The 18,363-nt window shown below is 46.9% G+C and overlaps 1 protein-coding gene and 1 long non-coding RNA gene across 5 annotated transcripts; one reads left to right on the forward strand and one right to left on the reverse strand.

Moving 5' to 3' along the window:
* The first annotated feature begins 152 nt into the window (after nt 1-152).
* LOC140221479 (uncharacterized) lies at nt 153-2,895 on the forward strand. The gene is made up of 2 exons (XR_011897275.1): nt 153-1,085; nt 2,488-2,895. It is a non-coding gene; the product is annotated as an uncharacterized lncRNA (long non-coding RNA).
* Nucleotides 2,896-12,730: 9,835 nt separating this feature from the next.
* Nucleotides 12,731-18,126, reverse strand: LOC117836728 (indole-3-pyruvate monooxygenase YUCCA8). 4 transcript variants are annotated; one of them, XM_034716208.2, is made up of 6 exons: nt 17,864-18,126; nt 17,661-17,768; nt 14,996-17,538; nt 14,393-14,641; nt 13,713-13,838; nt 12,731-13,613 (listed from the first exon to the last, which is right to left on the reverse strand). In XM_034716208.2, the coding sequence occupies exons 3-6, from the start codon at nt 15,680-15,682 to the stop codon at nt 13,398-13,400; spliced, it is 1,278 nt and encodes a 425-aa protein (XP_034572099.1). In that variant the 5' UTR covers nt 15,683-17,538; nt 17,661-17,768; nt 17,864-18,126; the 3' UTR covers nt 12,731-13,397. The 4 variants fall into 4 exon arrangements, with proteins under 4 accessions (XP_034572099.1, XP_034572100.1, XP_034572096.1 ...); XM_034716209.2 differs by having other exon boundaries at nt 14,996-17,570; XM_034716205.2 differs by having other exon boundaries at nt 17,855-18,126.
* Between the last annotated feature and the right edge of the window lie 237 nt (nt 18,127-18,363).

The raw sequence follows: 18,363 nt of genomic DNA on the forward strand, positions 1-18,363 counted from the left end.
CCTTCCAAACCACGAATCAAATCACCATAGAACCTGTAGCAAAGTTGTAACTCTAAGATCCATCTCCAACATTGGTTAAGAAAGATTGTCAAATTCCTACACAAAATCACGAGAGAATTCGATCCAAAATCATTGACTTTACATGGCCTAGCTGTCTACTAAATCATTCTGTCGGTCAAGCTCAGAACGCTGTCCGGCGATGCGCGACGCGCAGCGGCCACAGTTCGCCGGTGGCCGCGCCGAAGTCAAGTCGTCGCTCGTGCCGTGGCCTCCCTCCACACGCCGTCGCCTCCACCTCGCCGTGCGACTGCCCATGCCGCGCCCACGCTTTACCCATGCGACGACTAGCGCCAGTCCGCTGACCGCCACTGCTCGCCCGTCCTCGCCGTCCCCGTCCTTGCCCATTGCTCGGCGTCGCATCGCCACCTGCTCCGCCCGGCCATACCGTGGCCCATGCCGCGACCGCGCGCGCCGGTCACGGCGCTGCCGCCGCGCAAGCGCACGGTCCGGCCGGCCCCTCCTCGCCCGTGCAGTCTCTGCTCGACAGCGCACGGCCGCCTTGCCTCGGCCTTATCTTCCCAAGCCGCTGCCGCAAGCCTCTCTCTCCCGCTGTTCTTTCTCGCATGAGCGAGCAAGCAGCTGCGGCCAAGCCATCTCAGGTCCTCTGCTCCTCCCTTGCTCGAGCAGAGCAAGCAGACCAGCGCCCCTCTCACAAGCTCCATCCCCTTCTCTGATTTCCTCCACCAAGCAGCTGCTCCCCTCTTCCATGCTGCACGAGCTAGCAGCTTGAGCTCTTCGTTGTTCTGTCCAGCGAACAAGACACCACCAGCAGCAGCACACCCCAGCGCCGCACAGCCGACGAGCCCAGCTTTGCCTCTGCCCGAGGAAGATGCCAACCGAGGCTGCATCCACGACACCAAGTGACCTGCTACCTCTCCGTCAAGCCACAGCTGCCAGGACGCCGACGACCCTGCTTGCCATGACATTGCCTTCCTCGTCTACAACCCGTTTGCCAGCCGGCGTCATCTCCTATTTCTACACCAAGCTGCACTTGCCTGAGGTCGCCTTCATTCACTTCGTGCTTGGTGAGCATCCTCCCCATCTTTTCCCGTGTGGCCAAACTGACCGTTTAGCCCAGCTCTTTTCTGTGACCCGTCTGTGAAGGAGATGAGCAGTACATGCTAGGACTAAGCTTTGTAGCTTGTACATGCATGTTTAGGTTCTTGCAAGATTGATAGGAGCGTAAGGCTAGGTCCTTAATTCATGAAGCATGACATGTAGCTGTATGATAATTTTGCTCTTTGATCTGAAAATATGGCGAAGCATACTAGAGCTGATTCCAGGCCTTGAATTGGATGCGGTGCTTATGCTCAATTAACTCGTTTCAAATAATGACACAACTGAATATGGTGCAGCGCTACTTTTGTTAGTCTGCATATCTGTCGTAAAATCATGGGAAAACATATGCACTCATGAAACTGATAGTTTTCATATATTCAGATCTAACTGATAATTATTACCCGGTTGGATTGTCCTTGTAACAGAGAATGCATTTGAAAATCTAAAGGGCAGGAGACAAACTTTGATGGTTTCATTCCTACCTGACAAAAACATGTGTAGTCATGAAATAACTGTTGCAGTATTTACACATGCTCCAGTTAGTTGAAGCTTACTGAACTTGTAAAACTCAGAGAACTTTCATATCAGTTCAAGTTAATATCTACCTTCTACCTTTTCAATTGCTACACATCTTGATCTGGTTTTGAGCAGGTAGCAATCCTTTCCCATGAGTTGGACTTATTAGATCATCAAATTCACCACTTGCCAAAATTAGTTAAACTGACCCTGCAAGCTCTCTGTTTTCCTCTCTGACAAACCAGAAACATATATACTGACTACATCAGTAGTTTTTATTTTTCCATTAGAATATGTAAATTTTAATTAGCTAGCTATGGCCTTTATACTGTACGGCTGGAGCAGCTTCCAAATTATTGCCATGCATCTGAAAACAATATCCTGAATCCCTGCCATGTGCATTGTTTTATGTCTGAACCTGCTAGTTGCATCTTGCCACAATCTGATGTTATGGCCCTGTTGAACAATAAAAGTAATTGACCAAGTCGCAATATAAAATAAAAGGGAGGCTTGCAATATAGCTACAAATAGCTAAAATGTACAAAAGAAAACTTAGTATGTTTTTCTCTATAAATGAAATAATTTCAAATTGATTTGTATGTCCGTTTATGTTGTTGGCTTGCAACTTTATCGTGAAAGAAATACTTCTGACAAGATACTAAACAAATCTGATCATCACTAGCAACAACCACGCTTCCTGGTGCAGTTAGTTTAGCTTAATAATTGGTAATCGCTATTGTATGAAAACTTCAAAATGTTACACTCTTTGCATGCATAGTTCTCGTGTTTGGCTTGTGCTCTGTTAGCTCGCGTTATCAGAGACTTGCATCTCATTCATGAAATTTCGCGTAGGCACCGCTACTGACGACGTGGAGTACGAGCTTGTGGCTGTGGAGCAGGCGTAGCCGCGAAGTCCGGAAGGAGTATCCAAAAGGTCCGGCCCAAGATCCGGAAGGGGCTTAATGCCCAGTTGACACTAACTCTACCGTTTGGGTGGCAAACTTCGGAGCATAATCCTTACTTTTAAAATTATACAGTGTCCTTATCTATGCATTTACGTGCCTGGTTGTTGAATGAAACTATAGATGCACGATTCCTAGGAATCCCAAATTAAATACTAGTATGTATAGGTCGAAGAAATACCATACTTAATTAAGAATGGTAGAAGCTGAGTGATTGCCTGTCATTCGCGAGATTAGGTTCATTTACTTGTATGGTTAAAACTGAAATGAATGGTTCACATCAGAAATTGAGAATGAATCAACGAGAAAGGAAAAATGGAGATCGTGCGGAGATGAGTTGGTTAAGGATATGAAAGGGTACCTCCGCCTGTGTCGATTAAGGTTCATCTGTCGTTGGCCCTGTTGATCGAGTTTGAATTGTACTATCCACGTACCGGAAGTAAGAGGTAATTGAAACTGGTAAAATCTAGTACCATATTGCACGATTGTAGATTGAGTTAGTCCTGTTTTCTATTCGTGTTGTGTGCTAGTCAGTAACTCATGTCTGACTCGTGGAGGTACCAGTGGGCATTAGTACTCGAGGGTCGCAGGAGTTCTCAAATGCTATCACTCTCTAAAAGAACTGTTTGCTATATGCGGCTCGACGGGGTATGCATACGTCGTGTGTATAAGTCCAGCTTGCAAGGTTGTAAAATCGGATCGATTCACTGCCGCTCTCGGTTAAGACAACCTTTATCATGATGTCACATCGTAGTATGAAGTGGAATGAAGAGAAGTATGAATGTGGATGATGTTGTTGTCTAATCAATTTTTTTCTACACTGAAAAGTTCTGAATAACTTGCTCACTTAGAATGTTTAAGTTCAACTTTAAATTGGATGTAAAGTAAGGATCCACCCTTAGTTGCTTTTTGGCAAAACAAATCTCTCAGCCAAAAACCTTGCATGCTAGGAGTCGGTTAAGTATATACCATAGTCGGGTAAGTCCTACAAGTATTAGTGTACTCAGGGTTATTATTGTGACCTCTTTGTCAGGAGATGACGCTTCTCCGTGATGTCATATCGGTGGGCTCGATGCGATATCTTTTTCTCGACATCGTTGGTGCTTGTGTAAATAGGCGATCAACTTTTGTTTCTCAAATTTTACTTCCGACGTGCCCTTAAAATCTTTGTATTATTCTTATATTGAACTCTAGTTGTAAACTGTTGTATCGTCCTTGTGATGCATCTTTTGTTTTGATGTAAAATCTGGTATGTTTGTACTATCTGCGCTTACTTTCACGTGAGACTAGTGGTGTATTGTTTCGATTGAGATGTTTATTGGTTGCATCGGGCTTCCCGACAAACTGACATATTACACCATTTTAACCATTAAGAGGATGGTTAGCGCATTTAAGACGGTTTAATTTGGACGGTTATGCCACACTGCGCTGTTGCGCGCGCCGCGGATTCATGGCCCAGGACGGCAGCGCTCGTGCTCGCTCACGATGAGGGCAGTATGCCCAGCAGATAGCTCGCGGGGAGGACGGTGTCGCTGGTGGGAGAGCCGGAGACGGGTGGCGGCGCCCCCGGGGGGAGGGGTGGCGGTGCCGCGAGTCGCACGAGGGGAGCACGGTGAGGAGAGGAGCGACGCCTGCGTCGGATCCGTGAGCGGGCGGATAAGGCAGGAATGGATCCCTCCCATGGATATGAGTCAAGGGTAGAAACATCATCTCACGTCCGTTTATATTTGTCAAACAGATGAAAATAATTTTTCGGTACATAAAATGTAACGGAATTGTAATTTCAAGTAACATTTGTATTGGTATTTTACGAAACGATATTTTTCGGTGGTATTTTCCGAAAGTCACCATCTATAAACGCCCTTGATCTCTGACGCAACATGCACGCTCTCGTTTCGTGCGGGGTGCTGCGTTTCATCGTAGTACTATACCTAACACTGGTAGAGAACTCGGTATTAGTCCCGGTTGGTAGGATACAAATCTCCTGAAAATCCATCCGGGATAAACCAACCGAGACAAAAAGGGGGGTCTTTTGCCCTGCCAGGCGCTGCAAAAAAAAGAAAAGAAATCCCGGGAGGGCCCCCCACAGGTCACGCGATTTTTCACGCAAAATATGCGCGTGCGTGCTGCGTGGGATTCGAACCCACAACTTCCAGCCTTGCGCGTAGCTTACTTGCCATCCCACCTACACAAAACATCTAACTATATAGGGGATGCAATCCTTTTGTATTAACTCGAAGGGGACCCTTTTATCCCGGTTGTCGCAGGGTCTTTTTTCTCCACTAGCCTTTGCAACCGGGATAAAAGGTCCCAGTTGATGAGCCACCCACCCCACCAGTGACCGAGCTTTAGTCCCGGTTGGTGAACCTTTTGTCCCGAGCCAACTTTAAACCGGGATAAAATGAGGCGCATGGAAGGTAAATTCTCTACTGATGTAAGTAGGAGCCAGTACGTACACGTACCGACGTACGTACGTACCAGCAGCTGCCAAGCAACTAAGCAAAGGCAGGGTTGCACGATCACACGAGCGCACGTACGCGCGCTGCTGCATGCAAATACACGGCGGTCGCGGCGCGCGTCGATCCGTACCTGCGAGGGGCGCAGCACAACACATGGGATCATGCCAATGTCATGGTGCGTCGGAGTTCGGAGCGGCCGGCGCGGCGTCCTCGTTGGGGTGCAATGCATGCATGGGGAGAAACGCCTCGATGAATGGGACGCTTTGCTGCAACGGCAGAAGAACAAGAACCTGGTGAGGACTCCATAATAAGACCATACAGCGTGCCAGCATTTGTTTTCTACGGGAAAAATCGATAGATGTGAGAATTCTGCCGGCAGGGTCAACAAAAAGGACTGATTATTTTATTCGTGGTTGTTGGTCAGTGCACCGAATGTGTAAGATCACGTGCACGTGTAAATCACCTCACGGAGCTCCTGCCTTGAAGCCGGTAAAATCGGTTCAGGAGCGCCCTGAAAACATAGAGAATCACCGTCTCAGAAGAGATCCCGTCATAAATAATGCGTCTATGATTGCTCTAAGATCAGCAGGTCACTTAGAACCTTCACTCAGATTCTCCTCAACCGCTGTAGAGATGAAGAAGGAGAAGCAAAAGGGGTTGGAAAAGATTAGAGTTGCAAATAAAAGTAAAGCTATTATTGATTGATCGACTGGATAAATCCTGAATCGGTCGTGACCTTTTATATTTATAAGGTGGGGAGATTTTTGCACCGCAAGAAAAATCTTTTACAAGTCTTAATCCACAAGGATTTCTCAATTCTACTCGACTAAGATTGGATCAGTCAGATCGCCTCTACAGACCGGTTCGTATTACCAGACCGGCTACGGGACCAGGACCGGTCAGATTGCCTTGACAAACCGGTCTGACCGGCCACTCTAATCATATCAAGTTGATGCCAAATTTGACCACTAACAGTGGCTTATGGCTTAAAATTATTGAGTAGCCATGTCCATACAATCTGGTGACGACGAGGTTGGCGTGCTTGGTTTTAATTTGAACGGCCAAAAATGCGAGGTATGCAGAGGCTGCTGGAATCGTGGCAGTACACCTGGTGATGCGTACTGTGATGTTGCACTAGCAAGCACAGCTGCTCGTCGTCCATATCTCCGACACACGATCAGCAGTGGCAACGCGAGAAGCGGTGGGCACACGCGCAGAGGCGCAGACTGGTCCACGGAGCAGCGGGAGAGCGTACGGCACAGCTAGCGCGAGCGAGATGCCAGTTGATGCAACTAACGTACTTGAACAGTTGAACCCATCTATCACTCTAGCAGCAGTTCCCTATCGACTATTGATTTGTTTTGTTAATAACTCGCTTGCTTGCAGATTATTGATTTGTGTGACGAAACATCGGAGTACTACCTTAAGTAGAAGCCAGTACGTACGTACAGGGAGCCAGCAGCATGCAGGGGTCATAACGATCGGTCGACCACACACAAGCGCACTGCGCACGTACCTGCTGCATGCTGCAATGCGATACACGGCCGGCCGGGGCGGGTTTGCATCGATCCGTACGCGCGCGCATGTGAGAGGCGCGGCCGAGGCAGGCAGGCACGGCATGATGAGGCCATGATGCCTTGGAGCTCGGGGCGGCCGGCGCGGCGTCGTCGGGGGGCATCGGACATGCATGCGTGGGCCGCCCGGCACAGTACACGCAGTCCTATGCGTTGCATTGCATGCACACGCACGCACTGCACGTACGCGCGCGTACCGGCCGGCCGCATGCCACCGCCGGTGCCGTGTACGTGCAGCGCCTGCCGCGCGTGCATGCACATGCACATGCACATGGGACGTACGGCGCAGGTGGTGAGGTCTCCTCCGTCTCTGATTGAGGAGACGGTGTGTATACGGCAGCACAGAGACGACTGAGAGGGATCGATGATGATCAGAGGACGGAGAGTGAAACCGGCCGGGGTCCGGGCGTGGGGACGTGGGGGTGATGCGAGGAGGCAGATCAGTATCAGACCCGCGGCTCTGCATGCTAGACCGATAGGACGGCGGCCGGATAGCTAGCTGCTTTCCTCCGTGGCTTTGCTTGGACAGATGTGGCCATGCACGGCTTGGCCAAATTTGGGGCCATCTGCCTAGCTAGCTATGCATGCCACGCATATGAAGCATGCATGCAGAAGGGCAGCAGCGGTGACGATCAGCGCTCAGCGGCATCGATGATCCATCGATCGGTGCTTGGCGCCATGCACTTAAAGATTCTGGATCTGTCCATGATTTCGACTGATCCCCCCCCCCCCCCCCCCCCCCCCCCTTCTCTGTAGCTCGTGCAGGGTCGACGACGCAGACGCCTCAGTGGCCAGCAACGCTCCTCTTTCTCTCTCTTTCGATCGCAATATAATGCAAGTATATGATAGATCGTCGTAGTTGGACGATACCACGACCTACTACTACTAATCTACTGCTACACAAGCACAAAGCTGTGCCTGTGATCCAGCTGCGCGCGCGCCGTCCCAGGGCAGAGCAAAAGGGGTTGTTCATGTATTCCAAGAAAGATCGATGTGGACGCATGCTCACATTCCGTCCTGAGCTCATCACGCGTCACCCTCCTCCTGCACCCCCGGGCCCCAGCCCGGCTCCTAAAGACCTCGTCAATTGCCTGTATGCCGTATGCACTGAGTGATCTAGCTCCTATCGTTCACGTGAACCTTCACAGCTCTCTCTCTACCTCTGGTGTGGTCTGACGGGTATACTGTTTATGCAGTCGTATCTGTGTGTGTGAGAGAGAGCGGTGCCCCAAGTCCAAACCGTTTGGTGGACCAACAAGAAGTTTTTTGAGAACAGCGCCATCTTTGAACTCAATTTGTTTTCTATTATTTTCAAATAAAGAATTCTTAAAATGTGATGGCCATCCAGTTTCATATATTTTCATTTTCAAAAAAATAATTAGTATTTAACATGTTTCTACCCCTCCGTCACAAATTGTAGGGTCGTTTCGTTTCAACATTCTAGAGTCATAGATTTTGCTATACACCTAGATATATATTATTTCTGAATATATAATAAATGCTATGAATCTAGAAATGATGGAACGATTTAAAATTTGGAACGGATGGAGTATGTTGCACATATTTGTCATTAGAAAAAAACAAACCCAAAGTACACCATTTTGGATACTTCTAAATTACGCCCTGCTACCGTAAATGATTAAAAATAGCCAAAAATATCCGTAAGAAAAAAAAAAGTAAACCATAGGCACTTCATACAGTTCTTTTTTATCTAGATATATACTAAAAATATTTCAGACCCGTGCAGCGGTACTGCTATTTGATGGACCACTGGTATATCAGGCTTATCAGCATGAAGTAACTACATCCACGAAGTATAGTTACATAAAAGTAAAAAAAGGTAAAAAAAACTTTTGCTTCTGAAAGTCTCGAGAGTACGCACAAGGGCGATGGGCCCTAGTCTTTGCAGCTACACAATGTAGCGCCGCAGAGGCCAGTGGTAGCTGGGATAGTAGTGACGAAATAAGCTTCGTCATGTAGCTTGCTGCACTTGCTGCTTTGAGCTGCACAGCACTGGATCAGAGTGCGCTGGACCCCCGGCTAGCTCCGCAATCGTTAAACCGACCTCTTTTTGTCTCTGCTACCCTGATACAGTGCAGACTGCGCACTAATGCAGTCGTTCTCCCGTCTCAATCTCAAGTATATAGAGTATCTAATATAGTCTCAAATGCAGGATGCAATGTAATGGCCAATAATGCATATGGAAAGGAGAGTATGCGCAGCACACGTCGTCGTTCTCATTGCCTCATTGGAAAGAGATGATGATTGGCCATTTCAGTTCACAGCCCTGGATGGTGTGTAGCAATTCAATATCTTTACCACAGGCACGCACGCACGCATGCGTATAGCAGGAGCGAGGCAGCAGCCTGATGTAACTGAAGCTGGCACACACGCATCGTGACGATCATTGACGACGACTCTCCCTTGCATTGGAGACCAGGCAGATTCAGATTATTCAGGAGTACACACACAGATACCCATCAGCTCAGCTGATAGCTAGCATAGGTAACGACGTAGCCCTGCCAACTGCCATCCCATGTGTACAGTACGCCGAGCTGTCAGCGTCGTCACGCAACGATCATGCATGCATATTGTAGCCCTAGGGAGTGGTGCACCGTTTCCCTGCTGCGAAGGGGATCGTGAACGTACGCGTCCAGGGCCTCACTGACTCGACTACTGTTACGCTGCTGGCCAACCATTCCTTTGGCGACGTCACTCTGACCCTGCTTACGTACAGCTACGTGCCTACGTCCTGCTACTGTTCCGGTAGAGAGAGATGTACACGATGCTTACGCCTTCACTAGTTCACTGGCACGTTGCAGTTCTTGTAGTTGTAGTTCTTAAAAAAAGATAAGTTCTTGTAGTTGTAGCAATCTAGCTGACCGTTGCTTTGCTTCGTCTGTTTTGCATGCGAGCATGTGAAGGCCTTGAATTGTCCATAGGGTATGTAGTTGCAAGGAGTCTTCATTCGACTCGTCGTCCATGTTCTCTTTTGGAACGTTTATGAGCACGATCGACGACCTGATCGATCGAGCCGAGCGCGTATGTGTTTACGTGCTTTCAAGGCAGGTACGGCGCCAGATGGTGCCTGATGATCGATCGATCGGGGGGGGGGGGGGGGGGGGGGGGGGGGGGGGGGGGGGGGGGGGGGGGGGGGGGGGGGGGGGTCGCGCGGGCGAGGAAGAGGACAAAGGGGAGTCGTCAGGTGTGCCAGCCGAAAAACCTCCGAGGTGAGGAAGAAGACAAGCACCGCTCAACGAGGCGGATCAATCCATGAATGCGTACGCGAGGATTGGAATTGGAGCGTTGTTTGCTTCTTCAGCTCTCTGACCGCGTGTGTGCATGGCCTGCCGTCTGCCGATGAAAAGTGTCATACGTCGACTTCGTAGATGGAACTAAAGAGTGCAGCTAGCTCAGGTAGTATCAGACGACGCAGAGACGATCGAGTTGTAACTTGTAAGAATATACATATCGTATATCGATCAGGTCCATGTCCAATTGAAAGAGCCATATACATGTACGAAGTAATTTTAAAAATATCACTTGTTTACAGGATAGAGTATCCGAGAAAATTCAGGAGAAATGGGCTGCTCGGTCGATGTACCTTGTTGACAAGGTGACGTATCAAGGTACAGTAGGGTGTCCTGTCCGTTAGCAGTTACTCAAACAGTCTACAGAACAAGGTCGACCTGAGTAGTCTACAGTGTACATGTGTAGATGAACCTGTATAGCGCCATGGTCAGATCAGTAGTGCGCAGTACGCCTGGTTCAAAACTCTGCTAACACAGATGTGGCGAAACAATCCATTGCCTTCACTCTCGCCTTGATCTGAAAATGGTTATTGGTAATTTGGTACAATGGTACTAGTCCTCAACCCGTGGGCTAGCATGTGCTAACAGCTTTGTCAAAATATACATAGATAATAATAGGACACTTGTATGAAATGCATATGTTTTAAGACTTACTTCTGTGCATATACTAACAATGCTTTATTAGCCTCGTGCAAAGTCAACAATAATATTTTTAAACATACTACACAGATAATATACTTTTATGAAATGCTTATATAGGATTTAAGATTTAGGTGTAACTGGCTATGTATACCGAGTAAGAGCCTTGTGCAAAGTTACATTTTCTTAGTTTGAACTCATATTCATGACAGCATTCATCAATATGAAACAATGTAAGACACTAGTATTTTGCATCTGTTTTTTTGTTATAGTGGTATATATGAGTAATTTCGATGCAGGTATTTTTGTTTGTTAGGTTAGTTTTCTATGATAATAGAGGTGTGTGATTTATAATCCGTCATTGGAGGCACTACAAGTTATTTTTTCTAATGGTACATATAGGTAATTTGAAGCATGAATTTATGATAATATGAGTTTTTTCTAAAGATATAGGTGAGTAATTGAGGAGAAGGTATTGCAGGTACTTTTAGCTATTTTTTTCTGTAGTGGTGGCATATGTGGGTATTTTAAAAATATCTCTATGAGTAGTTTGGATTTTTTTCATATAATGGTAACGGGTAATATATAGAGACTTTTCTATTTAAGTCAACATGGATGCAGTCCATCATAATGATGGTTGGACCACTAGAAAAATGAGTAGTCAGATGATTTTTAAAAATTAGTGTGCAAGCTAAAAGGGACCTCAGTTGCTAATCAGTAAGATACAAAAGTTTGGAAGTCAAATATCATTTAAAATAATTAGCATCTTAAACCATAATGTTTAAATTGTGAGTTTATTTGGTCGAGTGTAAACATTAACTATCTCGTTAGATGAAATCGATCTAATTAGACATGGATTCAGTTTCTCATCATAAGATACGTATGCCAATTTTTTGTACTTAGATTATTATGTCACACGCACCATGTACCTGCAATGAAGTTGTGGCAATATATTAGCTTAGACAAACAATGTCACAGGCCTCACGGTGACCTTAATTTTGTCATGGGCACAATTTAGACTTGAAAGTGTGGCGAAAATGATTTTAGGTCATAAACTATACAAGTTTTGTAATCCCAATTCCTTTTATTAGGTAAGTCGCCGCGCATAATGACGTAGAGTTGCTTAGGTCATTATTGCCATATTTAAACATACTTTAACTTTATGAAGTGTAGTGTGCCATATTTTTTGCTGGTATCAAATCGTCGACCACAACTTGAGTTAAATGTGGCTAGAAAATCTTTCAATGACACGTGAGTCGATATAAGAAAAAATTTTGACTTGTCAAATCTATGGAAGCTAATTGCCATGCTCCGTTTATTGTTATTTATCTTAGGTGTGTATTATTGTTGAATTCTTTCAAAATATTTAGATTTTGTATTTACTTCTTATTTGCCAATAAATTGCAAAAGATATACATGACATCTCTCAAGTAGCATGAAGATCACTACACCCTACTTTGCATTTTGATACTTGCAATATTTGAAGTAATGGCAGAAGACTCATACACACACATACACTAAACATATATGTATCACTGAGTTGAACACGAGCAAATAATAGAGGAAACACACATAACACATTGTACTCGAGATTGAATAAAAGCAGCAGATTCGAGCAAAATTATAAAAAAAACTCGAGGAGCAACATAGTTCAATTACAATAAGAGATGTTTGCTAATAAATTTGGAAATTTATCTCCCCCTGCCACAAATGTCTTTCTTTAAAGATTTTGCATAATATTTCCAGTACCCAATGACAACGCAAAAGATGAAAGCGATTCAAAACTGGTGAAGTTCGGACGCTCCAAAGTAAGAAAGTTTTACACAGTCCGAGTGTAAATGGTCTTTGCTTCCAAGTCAAGCCTACGTTTACTGTGATTATTGCATTAGAGTGGCTAATTGATAGACTTCTTGCATTTTGCTTTGGTGGAGTGGCATTTGAGTTGAGTTAGAGCTATTGCATTTGCTTCGGTGAAGTGACATTTGAGTTGTGTTAGTTTTTTTTTTGTGGTGGTATCTATATTTTTGTTGGTAGTGGTAGTCGTACTAGTGTTTCCTATTGGGCGAGACAGCTTGGTTTCTCGCATAAAATTCCAACCTCACTTTTTTCATTACGGAGGGTGGTTTTGCTGTCCTCTTAAAAAATGAAGAGAAAAAAACACTAATTAAATCATCTATAACCATCACATGCTGCACCGGGATATCGCTCAGCCCAGTTAGGTCACCTATGGGCTCACGTGTTTGTGCAAAGCTTTGTAAATAAGCAGTAGTGTTTCTGGAAGAAATGACATCACACTGGACCAGAGAGAAGGAGAGAGTGGGGACAGGCAAACAAAAGGGGTGTTGGAATCGGGGACGTAATGCGGACGACATCACGGCCTGGCATCCTTGGACAAAAAAGACGCCTGCACTATTTCGTCCCTATGTGCACGCACGGGTACATGAGACAATCGACGTCCTATGCCAAAATTTTGTCACAGCCCCGGCCCCTTGCACACATACACCATACACGTACAGGCCACCGGCCGGTCACCCGGCGGCCTCTTCCTCCTCCGTCGTCCTCCCCAGTCCCCATATACACACACAACACACAAACCCATCTGTGCTCTGCGCAGCACCAGGACTGGATCGGGGAGCCCGCTGCTGTTTCAGCACGCGGCAGCGCACAGCGCCATCAGTGCTCATCGCTTGCTCCACACCGTGCCGGCCCAGTCATCAGTCTCCCTCCCTGCTACATACATGATGCTTAGCATAGCAGCTTGCTCATCGGCAGGACAGTCTCCACACCACCATGCATGATGCATGCGCGCCCTGTGGATTACACCGAGGAGATCTTGGCTCCAGCCGCGGCCGCTGCCGCTGCCACCGCCTGCCACCTCCCGGCGATGTCGGCGGCGGCGCTCAGGGCGTCCGCGCCAGCGCCGAGCAGGCCCCGGCCGGAGAATCCCACGCAGTACAGCCCGTTGGGACCCCTCCAGCTGCTCGCCGGCTGCTGAGCCTTTGCCTTGCCGTCCTCCGTGAACAGCTCGCTATCCTGTACGTCGCCATGCACACGTATCATCATCAGCAACGGCAGCGGCCGGGGTGTCGCGTTGGTGTGTCAATTTGATTGGAGCACTAGTGGCCGCGTTACCTTGAGCCAGGAAGGGACGTTGCTTCTGTAGCCGGTGGCGAAGATGACGGCGTCGAAGTCCATCTCGTTGCCGTCCACGAACCTCACCCCGTTGCCGCCGGTGAATGACTCGACCTCTGGCACGATCTGCATCCGGTGCAGAGCACACACAAGGCGTCAGAAGTGCACATGCAGATAGACGTATAGGCAAGGTGGTTTCAGGTCAAATGGAATGTGACATTACTCACTACACGACACAGCTAATCGTAAGGTTATTTACACGGTGCTTATAAGTGAGAGTGAGACCACTGCACAAAGTTGCTAGATGGATCAGCCGGCACATTGGGGAATGGTCCATGAAGATGCTATTTTTGTGCAGCTGGCAGTTATTTTGTTTTCATGCACGATACGATACGCCTCAGATGACAGCTACGTATTTGCGTTCTGCGACGACCCCAAAGTACAGGCGCCTGCACCAGGCAGGCCACCAGACCCAAGGCCAAGTGGTAAAATACTTTGGCCAATAAACCAGGCAGAGAGAGGGAGAGCAGATAAAACTGTAAAAAATTTCACCTCACGCACCAACAAAGGGGAATGTTGTAGAAACCTCAAAAGTAAAAGCTAGCGTTGGCATGACATGGGAAAGGAAAAGAAAGGAAAGGAAGGAGGCACACAGCATCCACTCTTTTGACAGCCCTCACCTTGATGTTTCCAGATTTGATCAATGACCATGCTCCCACGTCGAGAACAGGGCTCTTGCCGGTGATGTTCTTGATCTCCAGCGGGCCCAGCTTGGGCCGCCTCAGCCCGTGCTTCTCCGTGTCCCCCAGGACCATCTTGGCGACGAGGAGCAGGAACCTATCCACCAGCTTGATCGGCAGCCACTTGAGCAGCTTCATGGCGATGCCGAACGTTGACGTCCCAAACATCTCTCTTGGTAGGACGTGCACCTGCTTCATACATTCCGACATGTGCATAGATGCATGTTAATTAATAAGTGGCGAACAAGATGCTCAAGAACATTATTAATGATTACAAAAGATTTTCATAGGAAAAAAGAGATAATATCACGAAAGAAAATGCTTCATATAACAATTAAAAACCATACATGAAACTTGCTTATTGACGGAACGCCAAAAAAAATGTTACATAGTGTGTTACCAAGGTCATTTTTTTAGAAAACCTTAGATTAATACAGTAAAAAAAGAGATATGATATGATCAAGTAGCAACTACATGAATCTTAACTGCCAGTTCTTTCAAAAAAAAAACTACATGAATCTTAAGGAAGAATGGCTAGCTTACCCCGCTCCTGACAGACATGAAGGGCATTGCACCATGCTCGCACAAATCCAAGCACATCTCCATCCCGGAGTTGCCGCACCCCACGACGAGCACCCTCATGCCCTTGAACCTCTCGCCACTCCTGTACGCGCTGGAGTGCAGCACCTCCCCGGCAAACCTCTCCCTCCCCTTCACCTTGGGCACGACCACCTCGGCGTTCTCGCCGCTGGCTACCACCAACCACGGCGACACGTACTCGGTCGCTCGGCCGCCGTCCTCGGCCGACACCGCCGTCACCCGCCAGAGCGACGCCGCCGCGTCGAACCGCGCCCGGGTCACCGTGCGCCCGAACAGCGGGGACACGGCGAAGCGCGCGGCGTAGGAGCGGAGGTACCGGAGGAAGTCGTGCTTGGTCGGGTACGTGGGGAAGTCGGCCGGGAAGCCGACGTGGGGGAGCTCGCAGAAGACCTTGGGGAGGTGGAGGCGGAGGCGGTCGTAGGTGCGGTTCGTCCACAGGTCGGCGATGCCGTCGGAGCGCTCCAGCACGGTGAAGGGCACCGCGTGCCGGCTCAGCGCCGCCGCCACGGCGAGGCCCGACGGCCCGGCGCCGACGATGATGGGGCCACGCACGAGGCAACAACCGGCGCCCGAGTTCTGATCCCGCCTGCTAGGGCTATTACCAGCAGCGTCAGCAGCTTGCTCCTGCATGGTTGATGACGGCCGGTGCAAGCAGGCAAGAACCAACGAGCTAGCTAGAGCTAGATAGCTATCTAGCAATGGAAGCAGCTGATGCAATGGAAGCGACGACGCTATCTTGCTTCTAGGAAAGAATGGAGTAGCTCTGATGGATGAGAGGAGCTAGAGCTAGGAGGTAGCTGAAGGTGTAGGCAACAACACCACACCGTCCTAAACTGCTACGGGCAACGTCTTTTTACCACTCTTGCATGCGCTACAGTGACAGTGTAAGCATGGAGGGGGTTGAAAAATTGAAAAGGTGAAGAGGCGTAGTAGTAGTAGTAGTGAGCTCAGGCTGAGGGTCCCTCTACTCCCCTATATATAAGGAGAGGTGAAAATGTAAAAAGGACTGCTTACATTGTACTGGGCCATCTCTATCACTACTGTAGGAATGATTGCCCCAATCTTTTCAGGTCAAGGGAAAAAAAATCATATTTTTAATCTCTTATTTTATCATTCTCCTTTTTCTCCCAAGAAGATATATGTTTCTCTGCAGGCACTCCAAGAACTCGATCAGAGATCATCAAATCTGATATGAGATCCTGTCATGCAATGCACTGCATTTTGACAGGCTAATCGTGTAGGCGCCATTGCCAGCATATGCATGAACATTGTTTCCTGTGTCGCTTCCGCGGATCTTAAGATGAATCGTTCAAAGTGGTCCTTGGTTAGTGTTCATCCAACCAATCATTAATTTCCTTGTTCTCTGAACTTTAAGCATGGCCATTGCTGCCATATCCATAGCGCAGAAAATATATAAATGTGTACTTTCTTTTGAATAGCATGGCATAGCACACACCTCCAGAAAATGGTTGGCAAGTAGGAAGTCCTGAATTGGGACATTCTGCTGTACTTTGACAGACAGCCTAGGTCAACCAACCCTTTTGCTTAAAAATAAGATATAGAAGATCTTCAAAGCTTACTTTATTAGCAGTCTATTACCTAGCTACTTAGGACCTACTAATTGCAAACTAATTTCACATTTGGACTAATGAACTATCTTAGTGTATTAGGAAGCAGGGAGGAAGGACACAGAGAGGCAAAGACTAGATTCATCATTGCAATTTTCTAATGGTTTACTTGGTAATTGACTCTCATGTGTCATCAGATAAGGAAGAACTAAACGAAGCATACTGAATCTTCTGACTTGAGTTATCAAAATCTACAGATTCATCAGATGCTCTGTCTGGTTTAGCTCCCATTGTCTCCACTAAGCGTGCATGAATCGATTAATAAAATTCTGTAATCAAGAAGTTGATATGGTGACGAACTCTACAATGCTGATCGATAGGTTGAGGACACTACAGCTACTCAGAGATCCCATCAGCACATGGATGTTCACATTGAACACATTGCTGTTCCATCCTATTAGTGAAATATTAGCTGTTCTGCTTGGAGGTTGTCATGGTTGGAGAATGGTACTTTCAGTTCAACTAATATATAAGAAAAATGGGAGGAGTCAGATATTATTCTTTTTCTTGAAGATGCCTGGCAAACATGGATACCATGATGAAGTTGCAGCATTAAACTGCTGATATGATGAATTGCTAGTTAACAAAAAAGTCAGGAACATAAAAAAACTCTTGTCAAGTTAAACCTCAGCCTTTAAAGACAATGTGAACGTGAATGGCAGCTAAGCAAAATAATTCAACGAATTCGATCTTTCAAAAAATAATTCAATGAATTTTAGCAAGATTGGTCAAAGCAGTAGTGAACACCATATGGATGGATTTACATTTCAGACAACAGAGTACCTGCAGCTTCAGTTTATCGCCTGCATCTGCTGAAGAATTCATCCCAGGTGCAAGGCTCCTTGTGAAGGAGTTCTCCTGTAACACCACGCCTAGACTTCAGATTGAATCTATGAGCAGTACCAACTTCGTTTAAAATAAAATAATTTATTACCGAAAAACGAGAGAGAAACTGTGTAGACAGCAAGAACAAACCTAACCTTTTCAATTCCACACAAAAAAGAAACGTCCGGGTGTCTGAGGCATTTCGCCGAACATGTTGTCCCTGGCCAGAGTCCCGTTCCAGTCTTGGGGCTTCAACTGCATATCTGCATCAGCAAAATTAAAGAGCCAAGGTAAATAGGCTGGAGGATAGATTGGATCATTGAACCGATCAGATGTTGCTAAAATTCACCTCCCATACAAGAATTTCCCTGCCATTTTGTGAGATCGCCGATCGCCGCGCGGCAAGCAGGGCCCTCCAGAAAGAATAGGTCGACAACGTATTGACAGGGTATCCAAAGGAATACGCTTTCCGCTCTAGAGCACGGGTTTACAAAGGTTTCCGGAGACACCTTGTGAAGGCGACTAAGCGCTGTTACCATGAGTACGTCTTCGTATTCTGAAAACGTACCGATGGAATTCGCTAGTGCGAAGGCTCGTAGTGCACCTACATGCCCTTTTATCTCTAAAGAGACGAAGGAATCAAAGCCCAATAATGCAGATTGCAGACGTTATGCTCGGCGAGTGAGGATCTTATCCGGCGAATACTCTGTAGAAAACGTTATCAAGATGAATATGCCTTGCTTCGCTACTGGAGTAGTACATCTTAATCATATTCCTAGTAGGAATGCAGGATCAAGTTTCAAGATATACATGAGCTTTTCAGATTTGGCACTTTCCTCACAAATCCTAGTGCTGCAC

The sequence above is a fragment of the Setaria viridis genome, chromosome 9, assembly GCF_005286985.2.
Source record: "Setaria viridis chromosome 9, Setaria_viridis_v4.0, whole genome shotgun sequence".
Classification (NCBI taxonomy): Eukaryota; Viridiplantae; Streptophyta; class Magnoliopsida; order Poales; family Poaceae; genus Setaria; species Setaria viridis.

What these genes read in the sequence shown, in the direction of transcription:
- LOC117836728 (XM_034716208.2), bottom strand. Translation starts at nt 15,682, where the DNA reads ATGCAGGAGCAAGCTGCTGACGCTGCTGGTAATAGCCCTAGCAGGCGG. An exon ending in TCAAATCTGGAAACATCAAG is followed by an intron (nt 13,839 to 14,392) that starts GTGAGGGCTGTC and finishes CACCGGATGCAG; the next exon opens with ATCGTGCCAGAGGTCGAGTC. An exon ending in ACGTCCCTTCCTGGCTCAAG is followed by an intron (nt 13,614 to 13,712) that starts GTAACGCGGCCA and finishes GGCGACGTACAG; the next exon opens with GATAGCGAGCTGTTCACGGA.